Raw genomic sequence first — 12,835 nt, 5'->3', positions numbered from 1 at the left:
CGACGGTAGGGTGAAGGGGCTTAGGATTAGGGATGTAAATTTTGAGGTGGGCGGTGTGGGCTTTATGGCCGAGCAGCCTTAGAGGGAAGGTCGGCGGTGGCTGTAGGCCCAGCGGTGGAGGTGAAAGCCTGGTGGTGATAGCGTTGCCAGCCGTGCGGTGGAGGATCTCCTATGGGCGGTGCCGGTGGCAAGGCGGCGGAGAACGGTGGTTCAGAAGGCACGCGGGCTGAGCCGGGGGGCAGGAGGTGGGAGGAACGGCATGGCGGTAAGCTGCTAGCGGCGGCGGGGTAACAGGGAGCTCAGAATTGGAAGAGCGTGAGGTGAAGCTAAGAAGGAAGGAGAAGAGATATGAGAACATGCTGCTTTGGTAGATACTACCGTTAGAGGTGGATCACTACCGGACTCGCCTACTTTGCCGAGTGCCAGAGACACTCGGCAAAGGCAGGAAAACACTCGGCAAAGAAGTCGCCGAGTGTAGCACTCGGCGAAGCGCACACGGCCTTTCTTCTACCGGCGAAAACGGCAATGCCGAGTGCCTTTTCTTGAGCACTCGGCAAATTTTTGCCGTGTCCCACGCCGCACTAGCAAAAAAAAATGAAACGGGACGGCCAAACCGGCGAACAGAACGGATGGGACGGGATGGGAGCGGAACTTCGCCGAGTGCCACGCGTCTGGCACTCGGCGAAGTTTGGATCTTCGCCGAGTGCCAGACGTGTGGCACTCGGCGAAGTTTCAAACTTCGCCGAGTGCCTAGGTAATTACACTCGGCAAATATGTTTTCCAGGAAACAGAAAAATGGTTGCTTTGCCGAGTGTCAGGGTAAAAACACTCGGCAAACCTTGCTGTTTTTTTGTATTTTGTCTGTTTTTTATGTAATAACCACATCCATCATCACAAAGAAAGCATATATACATTCCAGACAAGCAATATAGTATATATATGGCACATCCATCACATAATAACACAAATATCTCACGCTGCGTCGCACGAATATCACAAATAGCATAAGTCCAACATCGATGCATAAGTGTAACGTTCAACAAGCACAAGTCCAACTAATTAGACAAGTCTAGTCCAACAACAACAAGTATGTAGAACAAATATCATAAACAACTCTAAATCAGCTAGGTGGCCACTGTGACGCTGCCGGTGCCGGTGAATGCTCGTCCGGAGGCTCATTTGACCCCCCAATCGATTGATTCTGCAAAAAAAAATTGTCATAGGATTACATCTTGAGAAAAAAATTAGATGTATGTTTAACCAGTGCAGGCCTTCATCATTATCATTATACCCTTTTCACTACACTGACACTAACACATGGGTCGATGGAAAAATTAGCAGCAAGCAAGCTCACAGCAAGTGACAGTGCTACTCATCATTTCTTAAAATCAATACCATATGAATAAAGGACGACATTTGAAATATAAATCATTTTGCTTGTGTTGTTGACTTAGCTCATGTATATATCAGCTGTGATACCTTCTAATCATTCTTATTAAAGCATATGTCATTAATCAACCAACCACTAAGTGAGTCTAGATGTTCTTTCAGATATAGCACATGATATATTGACATAAAGTATCTCAAAATTTGAATATGTATGTGCAAGCAAAGTAAATCTATATATCATACTCACAGGAGTGCATGTAGCGCCAGATGGAGGAAAGATAGAAAGAAGGCCTAGCGGTGGTAGCGGTGGTGGAGGCCAGGGCATCGTTGGCGGCGGTTGATAGTTGATTGTCGCGCCAAGGCCTTGGAGGTATGATAACATGGTCTGCATCTGTTGTTGCGCGGCCTGTCGCTCAGCAAGAAGCGCCTGCTCCATCCTCTGCCGCTCCTGCATCCGCTCTTCCTGCCACCTGCGCTCTTGCTCCTGCCTTAGCGTCCGCTCCTCCTCCAGCCTCGCATCGATGTCCTCCCGCCTCTTCGTCTCTTCGTCCATCCGGGCCTATAAGATTTCACCCAAATGTTACAATGCGAACAAAAGATAACTAAAAGCAACGAACGACAAATGGAGCAGAAATAACCTGGATTGCACGCATGCTGGCCACTGAAGTCTCAGGCCGTGGGCGTATTGGCGGGGTCGAGTCGTTGGTCCTTGCCCGAAGCTGGGAGAGAGTCGGCGTACTGGCTGTGTCGACAAGGCTGTTAGCGATCCAGTAACGGCCGTGCTTCTTCCCTCCTCCTGCCCTCATGATGGCTTCTCCAGAAAGGGGCTGGGTGGCCGGATCCCATGTGTCCCCATGGAGCGCCTTTCCCATCTCCGTGTACTCAGTGATGCGCGTGTGGACGCTCGGGTTGCTGTACGCCTCGGGTGGATCTACCGGGTTGTAGGAGACGTCCGACGTCGCCCTCTTAAGGCATTGAGGGCCCATTGAACATGACTTTCTCTGTTGACATAATATCCACCTCTTAAGGCTCATGCATGCATGTGAGGGCTAATAAGTGTTACGAATTATTTGGAAATCAGTCTCATCATACTGCACTTTCTGTTTTCAAGGATTTTAGTGAGTCAATATTCATACTGCACAGAGATATGGCAATGATTTATTGATCATGTTAACAAAACAAATCTCATTTTATTTGAAGAAGACACATGCCTACAGCTGATCTCTCACTATTTAACTATGACAAAAAAAATTCTTTTTTATACAAAAAACACAAATTTATTATGTACATTTTGGCCATATTTCCATCCCTAGTTCTGCCATTTGAGCACTGCCTTCCCAGGACACAAATCCTAAGGTGAAAGATATATACAAAAAAATGCAATTAACAGTCACATACACAAATCCAGGGGCGGGGAGGCGGCGCTGGTGGCGCCCGAGGTGCGGAGGCGGTGCCGGGGCTGGTAGATGGCGTCGGGGACGAGCCGGGCCCCTGGGATGCCGCTGCTGGGGCGGGGAGCCGGCGTCCGGGGACGGCCGGGCGTCGGCGTCGGGAGCCCGCGTGGCTTCCGTGGCGAGGACGTGGACGCGGCGTCGTCGCCGGGCGCGGCCTCCGGGGCGGGGGCGGGGAAGCGGCGCGAGCGTGGCAGCGGGGGCGGGGTGCGGCGGCAGGGACGGGGGCGCGCTGCGGCGGCCGTAGCGGGGGCGCGGTGCGGCAGCGGGGGGGGGGGGCGCAGCGCGGGCGGCGGCGGCGGGGGCGGGATGCGGCGGCCGTGCATGTGTTGTGTGTGTGTGCGCACGCGTGTGCGGGCGCCGCGCAAAACTAATGGTCGCTGACTTTGCCGAGTGCCCCGATCTGGCACTCGGCAAACAGAAATTTCGCCGAGTGCAAGATCAGGGCACTCGGCAAAGTCAGCTTTTGCCGAGTGCCCTGACAGGACACTCGGCATACTAAACTTTTGCCGAGTGCCCTGACTGGACACTCGGCAAAGTGGCCATTCTGAATTTGTTTTCAGAAATTTATATGAATACAATTTCAAATTTCACAAATTTCTTCAAATAATGGAAAATTTCATTGCCCATTTCAAACAAGAAATCTTACTCATGCTTTAACGAAACTATTTTTCATTATTTCAATCACTATTATTAGCTATATTTCAATTTATATGAACTAATTCTTTACATCTCAAAAAAAATAAAAATTACAAAACAAATTTGAAAAATAATCGAAATTTAACATGAACCAATTTATGCAGTCTATTGCATATACAAAAAAAATTAGCATGCTACAACAAAAAAATGTCATTATTTCATGCACTTTTAGTTCAAATTCAATTGTAATACTATAGTTCAGAAAAAAAATTAAAAATTGTCAAATGAATTCAAAAAATCGCCAAAATTTAACATTACACAATTCTTCATATCTTATGACTACAAAAAAAATTACAAGTAAAATCCAACTCGAACATCACTCTGACTCGATATCTCAAAGAATCCTTCTGAGTTCTATGAAACTTCTTCGGAGATGCCTCGTTTCGTAAACTACATACATGACAACTTTTCAAAACCATTTCAAATTTTTACAATAGACTCCCTGTATGAAGCCATGATGTCATGACAAATTTCAAGAATTTATGATTACTTTTGAATTTTATAAATTAAAAACCAATTTGTCCATAGCACACTTTGTCTCGTTTCAGGATCAAGATGTTCAACTTCCCCATTCAATTGTTTGAAAATGTCTCAAATTTGACTAAATAACATAAAAATCATTTTTCCATTCATTATAGTACATTTATACTATATTTTGCAGCTCCAAATTGTATTATCCCCAAAATATCCTGCAATCAAATAAATTAACTAAATATAGTAAACATAACAAAAAATGTACCAAATTCTAATATGCAGTGTTTTGTATAGTATAGTAGCTAACAAAAATGTTTGGGCTGTGTTGGAGAAATTGTTTTTTGTTATTTCGCCGAGAGCTAAAGAGGACACTCGGCAAAGAGTCTGAATGCCGAGTGCCACGATAATTGCACTCGGCATTATCAAATCTTTGCCGAGTGCCGCAACCTGGCACTCGGCAAACTATAACGGTAACGGTCTTCGCAAAGGCGCACGTGATCGTCTTTGCCGAGTGCCCTATGCGTGGCACTCGCCAAAGAGGTGTTTGCCGAGTGTCCCCTTGCGGGCACTCGGCAAACAATAACGGCCGTGGCGGGTAACGGGCGCGGCGGGAGTTTGCGGCGCACACGTGAGGCTGTGTGCCGAGTGCTGCCCGCGTGGCACTTGGCAAAGGTGGATTTGCGGAGTGTCTGTAATCCGGCACTCGGCAAAGCCAATCTTTGCCGAGTGTTGAATTTTGCCGAGTGGCTTTTGGTAAGCACTCGGCAAATTGTAACTTTGCCGGTTTTGTCGAAGAAATCCATTTGACCAATATGCCTCAGCTCGGTGAGCCCGATATGGCTCAATCAGTACAATTAGATCTTCAGCTCAAATGAACAACGCTGGAGCTCGTGCCATAAACTAGAAAGAAAATAATCTCTTAGCCTAGCAATTCGAGTGAAACAGAAATACCCCAACCGAACACTAAAGTTCCAGGCATAATAAAAAAAGCAGCAAGATCGCAGAAGAATCTCGCAGTTTAGCAAGTTGCATTGAGCGAACGGGGGTTTTCCCATCACTTTGTTTATTCATTGAAACAGATTTAGGACACACACGACACTCAAACCATTCATGGAGAACTGAGAAAACCGTCGTACACGTACGGTAGTAGTTGATAAAAAGCGAGGATGCAGTTTAGCCAAAGACCGAGTACTCATCATGCATCCGACCAGGTGATGGGGAAGTCGCCGACCTCATCGCCAGTGATACCCAGCGCATCCCAGACGCCCTGGGACGCGTCGACGATGTTGGGCGGGCACGGTGGCTGGAAGGCGTGCGGCTTGTCGCAGCCATGCAGGCTGTCGCACTCGTCCACGACCTTAGCGAGCACGGATCTGCCCTTGGCGCTGATCCGGATCTGCCTGCCGCAGCGCCTGCCATTGGCGTACCACCCCGTGGACAGCGCCACGACGTGCTCCATGTTCAGGTGGTACTTATTGTCGCACTCCGATGGGTTGCCGCCATCGCCGCCCTCCTCAAAGTTGTTGAGCGTCATGACGGCCCTGGTGCTCGCGGTGACCAGCGGCGAGCACTGGTATGTCGGGTAGAAGTGCCCGGGCTTGCAGCACTCGCTCCCCGCAGATGTGGCTCGTGCTCGGCCCCTCCAGCGCGTCACTCGGCTGGCACTTGGTGCCGGCGCATATGCCTGGGAAGGTAACGAGCAGGAAGCCCGCCAGAGCAAGCACGAGGAGGCTCGCAGTCGACATCTTTATGATTGTATTGCTGTGACTTACTGTGAGTGAGCTGTGAGCATTGATTTGGAGATCCCTGCCATCTGAGCTACCCTCGTGTGCTTTAGGATCGTGGTGTCGTGACCAACGATGCTTGTTGGAATTGGTAACTTCTCTATTGCGACGCAAGCCCGCCATTCTTTACTTGATCAGAGTTCAGGTAAATTTTCAGGCAGATGATGCAAGCATGCATGCAGCCTAGATTGGCAGAGCGCAAGCCTTTTTGAGTACCCTCTCCTCCGTTGCTCCGCCTGACTCGAGCAAGACGACGATAAAGTCGCGCACACACAAACGTGCAACGAGTCAAGCGTAGGGTCCGTTCCGTGCCGCGGGTAGCCAGTATAAGTCGGAGGGAGGCGGAGACGTCGGACGGAGAAATAAGTTTCGGCGCCGGCGGAGAGTGACGGGCCGGGCCAGCCGACTGACCTCACTCTTTCCGTAAGCAGAGATAATGACTAATTAATGAACTGCTACAGTTAATTATGTTATTACCATGCACTTAATTGCTTAGGATTTAGAGGAGAAATACTCCCCAATATAGGATTTAGATATCGTTTTAGACAATGTTTGAGTCAGACATTGGGAATATAAATCATGAATAACTTTTAAGTTATTGAGTTTGATAAAGTAAAAATTATATGAATTGATTTGTCTTAAGAAACACTTTCATAAAAATATATATATATCACTTTTCAACAAATATTTTTATAAAAATAAGCGGGCAAAGTTATGCTTTGAAGACCGTATTACTGTCCTAAACGTCATCTATTTCCTATATGGAGGGAGTATTTAGCTACGTTGGCTGCCGTTGATGGTTAATGTTAACCTCAAGCTCCCTAGCATAAGATTTGATCTACGAGCGATAGCCGGGCGTTTGTACCATGAAGAAACGAAACACATATAATACTCCCTCTGTTCCAAACTATAAGACATCCCAAGGATCTTGGAGAGTCAAATCAATCTCAAATTTGACCAAAATTATAGAGAGAAATATAAAGATTTATGATATCAAATTGATGTACTATGAAAATATAACTAATAAAGAATTTAATGGTACTTAGTTTATATAATAAAGAGTAAATTGCACCCACCATACAATAAGTTGACAGGTGGGTGCAAATTAGTCCATCAACTTCTAAAGTGCTCAATTTAATACAATAACTTGATAGCTGGGTGCATAATGATCCAACAACTTAGAAAATACTTAATTTAGTGCAATAACTTGGTAAATTGGTGTATTCACAGTCCAAACATTACACGACAATATATTTACTAACGTCAAGTCACAATAAAGAGTATATTACGTCGGAACGTATTATTTGACCGTAGATTTTTGTGTCGCAATGAACACAAATAATTCTCAGAATAAATTAATTATGATTTTATTAAGAATAATATATTATTTAACCACCATTACACCAACAACATATTAAGCAAAGTAGATGAATATCAATAATTCCTAAATTTTATAAATGGAAATTATTGATGGTGATCCGGTTGTTGCTTTTCAAATATGTATAACTTTTTATTAGTTCAAATGCAAACAAATTTTAGAATTACACCATTAGCATCACTCAAACACTGAAGTCGATAAGAGAGACCCTGAAACCTTAGGTTTCTTCTGCGCTTCTGCTCATGTATTCAACAATGCTCATGTTTGTTTCTGTTTATTTAGCCCATTTTTCCTTTCTAACAAATATATGAGGCTTTAAAATATATGTACCAAGTTCCTAAAAGGTATCAATAGTTTGTATCAATGTATTGATTTTTTTAGTTTAACAATGCATTTTCAAACATATCAGAAACAGTGAGGGTGAATTTTTCAATATTGAATATCAAATTAAATAGTTTTAATTAAATTAAATCACTATACAAAAATAATTAATGTAAAGACATAACATTAATTTCTAAACAGTGAGGGTTTTTATCCTGGCCAAATACATTGCCACGCAAGCGCAACACAAAAATCAATGTTCAAATAATACTTAATAATTTGTTCTAACATGAATATACTCGTTATTGAGATTTTGCGTTAGTTACATTGCCGTGTAATGTTTGGACTTTGAATGAACATATTTGCCAAGTTATTGCATTAAGCTGAGAATTTTATAAGTTGTTGGACTAATCTACACCCACCTGTCAAGTTATTGTACTAAATTGAGTATTTTACAAATTGTTGGACTAATTTGCACCCACCTGACAAGTTGTTGTATGGTGGGTGCAATTTACTCTATAATAAATATCATTATTTTATTATATAAATTTGGTTAAACATAAAAAACTTTGACTCTCCAAGATTGTGAAACTTTGACTCTTCAAGATTGTTGAAATGTCTTATAATTTGGAACGGATGGAGTAACTTATACTATCATTTGAGTTTTTTAACCTTTAGAATTTTACCATACAGCTTCCCAGAATCCACCATCCAAAATATGCATTCCATAATCCAAATGGGAAATATAGGCTCTAAGCCTCATGGTGTCTGACTCGAGTTTGTTACTCTATAGCATGCACAATTGATGTTTATTTTTGTGGAACACAGTTGTCGGTACCTCAGGACTGGGATACCCCCTCTTGCTATGGCAAGACTCGTGTAGACTCGTGTAGTTATCCGTAACTACGCCCTAAGGAGCTGAGCAGCCGGGTCCCTGGGGTCCGGCTCCACCTCACCGGACCAACGGCCCCGGACCCGCTTCCCGCTCGGGACAGGTCCGGTGTCACCACGTGTCCTGGAGGAGAATGCGCTCAGGACCAAAACGGCCGGGGGCCCATATACTATCCGGACCCCTCACCGGGAGGGAACAGACACCTCGCCTGGGGGGTCCGGAGCCACCACGTGTCCGCAAGCACACGCGCGACAGCCAAGCTTCCTCTGGAAGACTTGCCCACCTACTGCATTTAAAGCAGATGGCTCAGAAGTGCTCTGCCATAGCAGTGCCCAAGGAGACTTTTGACAAGCTGTACTGTTGGCCGCGCGTTACCAAGGTGCACAGTACAGCCGCTGGCGCCACTTATGCCACGCGCGTCAGTCCGCTACGCCGGTTAGACGTGACAACTCGGTGACAGAGTATCATAACGGCTAGGCGGTAGACCCAACAGTCTACGCCGCAACCTACACTGTCTCAACGGGCGCCTCACCGATGGGAAAGGAGAAGACCCCCTCGGTCAGAGAGTCTACAGGACGGCGAAGCGTATCCGGCAAGAGATTCTCCATAACTGTAGCACCATTAGTGTCTATTTAGTATAGAATACCTCCTTGTTGGGCCATCTATCGGGGTCCAACACCCGTGTACGCGCCCTCCTTGCACTATAAAAGGGGGACGCCCGCTAGAGAATGACTCAAGCCCCGGCAGGGCGGAGGATAGACTCATTCATACAAGTGAAATACACCACACAGTGGATGTAGGGTATTACGCTCCGGCGGCCGGAACCACTCTAAATCCGTGTGTTCTTGCGTTCTTGCCCCCGAGCTAGATTGGCCTAATAGCTTGACGCATCCCCGAGTACTCCTCAGGGAATAGGCGGGTGCGCTCCGCCACCCGGCTGTGGGTACCCCAAAAGCCCATGACAACAGTAAAACACTCGTGATACTCATAAACACGCACGCACATTTATCTTCTGGAATGCTTGCAAGTTTATTGTATTTTTATTCATGGAGAATCTAACATACCATATCTTGCATGGCACGCATGAACGATTTATTTCATACTAGAAGCACACAACACCAGCCACGCTGATGCGGCAAAGAGCATGCATGCAGTCTATCCCATACGATCATTCGACTTACGCGTCGGACCAAGTGATGGGGTACTCGCCGACGTCGTCCCCGGTGATGCCCAGCGCATCCCACACAGCCTGGGACGCGTCGACGATGTTAGGGCGGCACGGCGGCTGGTAGGCGTGCGGCTTGTCGCAGCCGTGGAGGGAGTCGCACTCGTCTACGACCTTGGCGAGCACGGACCTGCCCTTGGCTCTGATCCGTATGTTCTTGCCGCAGCGCATGCCCTTAGCGTACCACCCCGTGGAGAGCGCCACGACGCGCTCCGAGTTCTTGTGGAACCTACCGTCGCACTCTGATGGGTCGCCACCGTCACCGCCTTCCTCGAAGTCGTTGAGCGTCATGACGGCCCTGGTGCTCCCCGTGACGGGCGGCGAGCACGCGTACGTCGGGTAGGTCCGCCCGGCCTTGCAGCACTCGCCGCACGAGGGGCCGCCCTTGGTCGGCCGCAGCGTGCCGCTCGGCTGGCACCCGTCGGCGAGCTCGCGCTGGCGGTGATGATCGGCGTCGACTTCGCCACTGCAGCGGCCTGCCAAGGTGACCAGCAGGACGCTCGCCGCCAATGCAAGCACGAGGCGGCCGATGGTGGTCGACATCTTGTGCTTAGCTTGTTGTGAATTGTGACCGGCGATCCCCCGTCACTTTTTATAGGGCGCGCGGGCGCCGCCGTGCGTGATCGAGGACGTACGTTCCTGCAGTTCATATCTTTGAGAATTTGGCACAATTGTTTCTTACTTCGTCCTGGTGAGCTCGAAGGAAATCGCTGCAAGAGAAATCAAGCCGATGCGCCAAGCCGCCATAGACGTGAGTACGAGACGGCGGCTAGCCGCCGCGGAAGGGATTGGGATGCGTACGTCTAGTACTCTAGCAGGGGATCCGACTATCGGTGACCCGCTAGCTCTTGGTCATGGGCTCTGTGCTCTGCGCATGGCGCCTTGTTGGCGTGACAGAGATGTCAATGGAAGCATTATTAGAGGGTTGTAACAAACAGTACACGGATCGACGCCGAAGTGGACTTCGCCGGACGCTTGGGACGACCGGCGTCTGCCTTGTCGAGGGAGTCGCGCGCCCGCCGAGAAAGTTGCAGGTGCAGGACACGAGAACTTTCTTCCAACTGTCAATTTGGGACTAGCGACATGATTGTGGTCGATATGAACGCTATGGATGTAGACGGATCAAATAACGACGTATATTATTGATATCATATTTGTTTTTTATATTTTTTTTCGAATATGGTGTCGGATACAGATAGTGTTATTAGCAGTTTTTGCTGAATAAGATTGTAATGGATATCGACATCATAAAAATGTATCTTTTCAGTATTCGGTGGATCGGTTACGAATATTGAATATTTAGAATCGGATACGAACGAATAAAAATCTTTTCAAACCGGATCAAATTCGAATACGGTCAGGATCAAAATATTCGTACCATTTATATCCCTAATGAACACGATCGGACATGTGTACGAAATTTGTAGTAAATTTTGGCTTTTGAAATTTTGGTCGATCTGAGCTGTTCGTGCTTTTATCCAAAAGGAAAGAGAGCAGCCGTATGGATGTGGAAATGGCGCACCGCAATCGAGTGCTTGAACTTCATATTTTCTATATGTATGGTCCTCTTTGGCATAGTTTCGTGGGCAGCTTCATATAAAGCTGTTCTAAATGGGTATTTTGCTAGTAGCTTCATCCACGTAGCATCTGAGGAAGCTGTTTCCGGCTTACACTGGAAAGAGGATCCGAAAATCGTCCCAACTTCTCCTGTAGATCTACATCTTGCTAAAGGATTTTCAAAACAACTTCAGTTTTATCAGAGAAGTTGCTTCAAGAGCCGTCACTCAAGAAGTTATACTAAACAGGACCTACATAGTATAGTAGCACGCGAAGTCGCGAACTTGAGCTCGCGTCGGTATGGTCTAGGTGCTGAACGATTGCACCTGAGGTTGGATGACAGGTTGTGATCCAGCCGTCGGTGTTGAGCGTAATGTGGTAGTACACGAGATCGAGATGACTGTTCCTTTAGGACTGAAATTTTTGAAGAAAGTATGGCAACTGGACTTACGTGGTCAGGTCCTTGTTGATAGTTCTCTCACAGTTTCATGAAGGTCGGTCAGCGTGTTTGGGAGAACGGATACGGAAATAATCTGCATAAGTTACGATTGCTTAGGAGATCGATTGGCCACTTTCACTGGCTTAGATGGCCCGGCCCAGGGGAAAGCAAAACGAAAAAAAAGAGGAAGCGGGGTGGCCCGGCCCAGGTGGAAAGCAAAATTCCCTCAAAAAAAAAAGGTGGAAAGCAAAAAGAAAAAATAGGAAGCGCAAAAAAGAAATGGAGATGCGGGGGATCGAACCCCGTGCCTCCCGCATGCAAAGCGAGCGCTCTACCATTTGAGCTACATCCCCAAGCTGTTTAATGTCTAAACTTTAATTATTTATTCTAATAATTAACCCACGACGCTGTTACGGCTCATGTCCTATCCGGCCGGCCGCTCATGGACGGACACGCAGGCCGCTTGGTAGTCTGCCACAGCCCAGTAGCCCACAGGCATCTGCCTGCAAACAACTACTACTAATCTATTATGATGACGATATTATTGACACACGAACATGAAGCAGTGCTCGCTGGACTCCATTTTGGAGTTGGAACAGCGAAAGCCGCTGACGGTCCCAAGTGCCGCAGCACCAACGCGCAAGAAATCCAGAGTCCCCGGCCGATGCAACGCGGGAACGGGCTTAGGTTGGGGCCTTTCTAAACATAGACTTTTCCCTGTATATCTTTATGTCAAGTGTTTTTGACTTTCATACCACTATTTTTTTCAGTCGCACCTGTATGTCCTACCGCCAACTCATCTTTACTTCTATACCCTTCCGTCCATATTGTCCCTGGGTACCCTTTACTCATATTGTGAAGTAAAAAAAACATCCCCTTCCCCCGAGCCCCCTCCCGAATCAGATCGGGAGAGAACCACCGCAAAGCCGCCCCCAGCGAACCCCTGCGACGCCGCCAGCCCCGCCGCCAGACGCCCCCCTCCAGCCGGCCGCCCTCCAGGCTCCGCCGCCGGACGCCACCCCTCCTGCCCGCCCCACCTCTGGCCGGTGGCCTCTCCATCCGGCCCGCCCCCTCCAGCCGCCCCCCTCTGGCCCTGCCTCGGCCACCGCACGGCACGGCCAGGGGCGCTGCGTGGTGCGGGCAGGGGCAGGGCACCGCACGGGTATAGGGGTAATCTAGATCGCATCAGCCAACCCAACAATCGCCGGCAGCCAGCCTGAAGCAAC

General features: G+C 47.7%; 1 protein-coding gene, 1 non-coding gene and 1 pseudogene across 2 annotated transcripts; all 3 read right to left on the bottom strand.

The window, feature by feature from the left end:
• Positions 1-5,196: 5,196 nt before the first annotated feature.
• On the bottom strand, positions 5,197-5,758 carry LOC120655558 (annotated as a pseudogene).
• A 3,634-nt stretch (positions 5,759-9,392) lies between these two features.
• On the bottom strand, positions 9,393-10,169 carry LOC120657246 (putative ripening-related protein 2). Its single transcript, XM_039935532.1, has one exon. It carries the CDS (start codon positions 10,154-10,156, stop codon positions 9,566-9,568), a length of 591 nt encoding a protein of 196 aa, XP_039791466.1. The 5' UTR covers positions 10,157-10,169; the 3' UTR covers positions 9,393-9,565.
• A 1,720-nt stretch (positions 10,170-11,889) lies between these two features.
• On the bottom strand, positions 11,890-11,962 carry TRNAA-UGC. The gene has a single exon. It is a non-coding gene; the product is annotated as a tRNA-Ala (tRNA).
• Between the last annotated feature and the right edge of the window lie 873 nt (positions 11,963-12,835).

The sequence above is a fragment of the Panicum virgatum genome, chromosome 1K (assembly GCF_016808335.1).
Source record: "Panicum virgatum strain AP13 chromosome 1K, P.virgatum_v5, whole genome shotgun sequence".
Lineage (NCBI taxonomy): Eukaryota > Viridiplantae > Streptophyta > Magnoliopsida > Poales > Poaceae > Panicum > Panicum virgatum.
The sequence above is the reverse complement of the archived record's forward strand: the minus strand, read 5'-3'. Positions and strand labels throughout refer to the sequence as shown.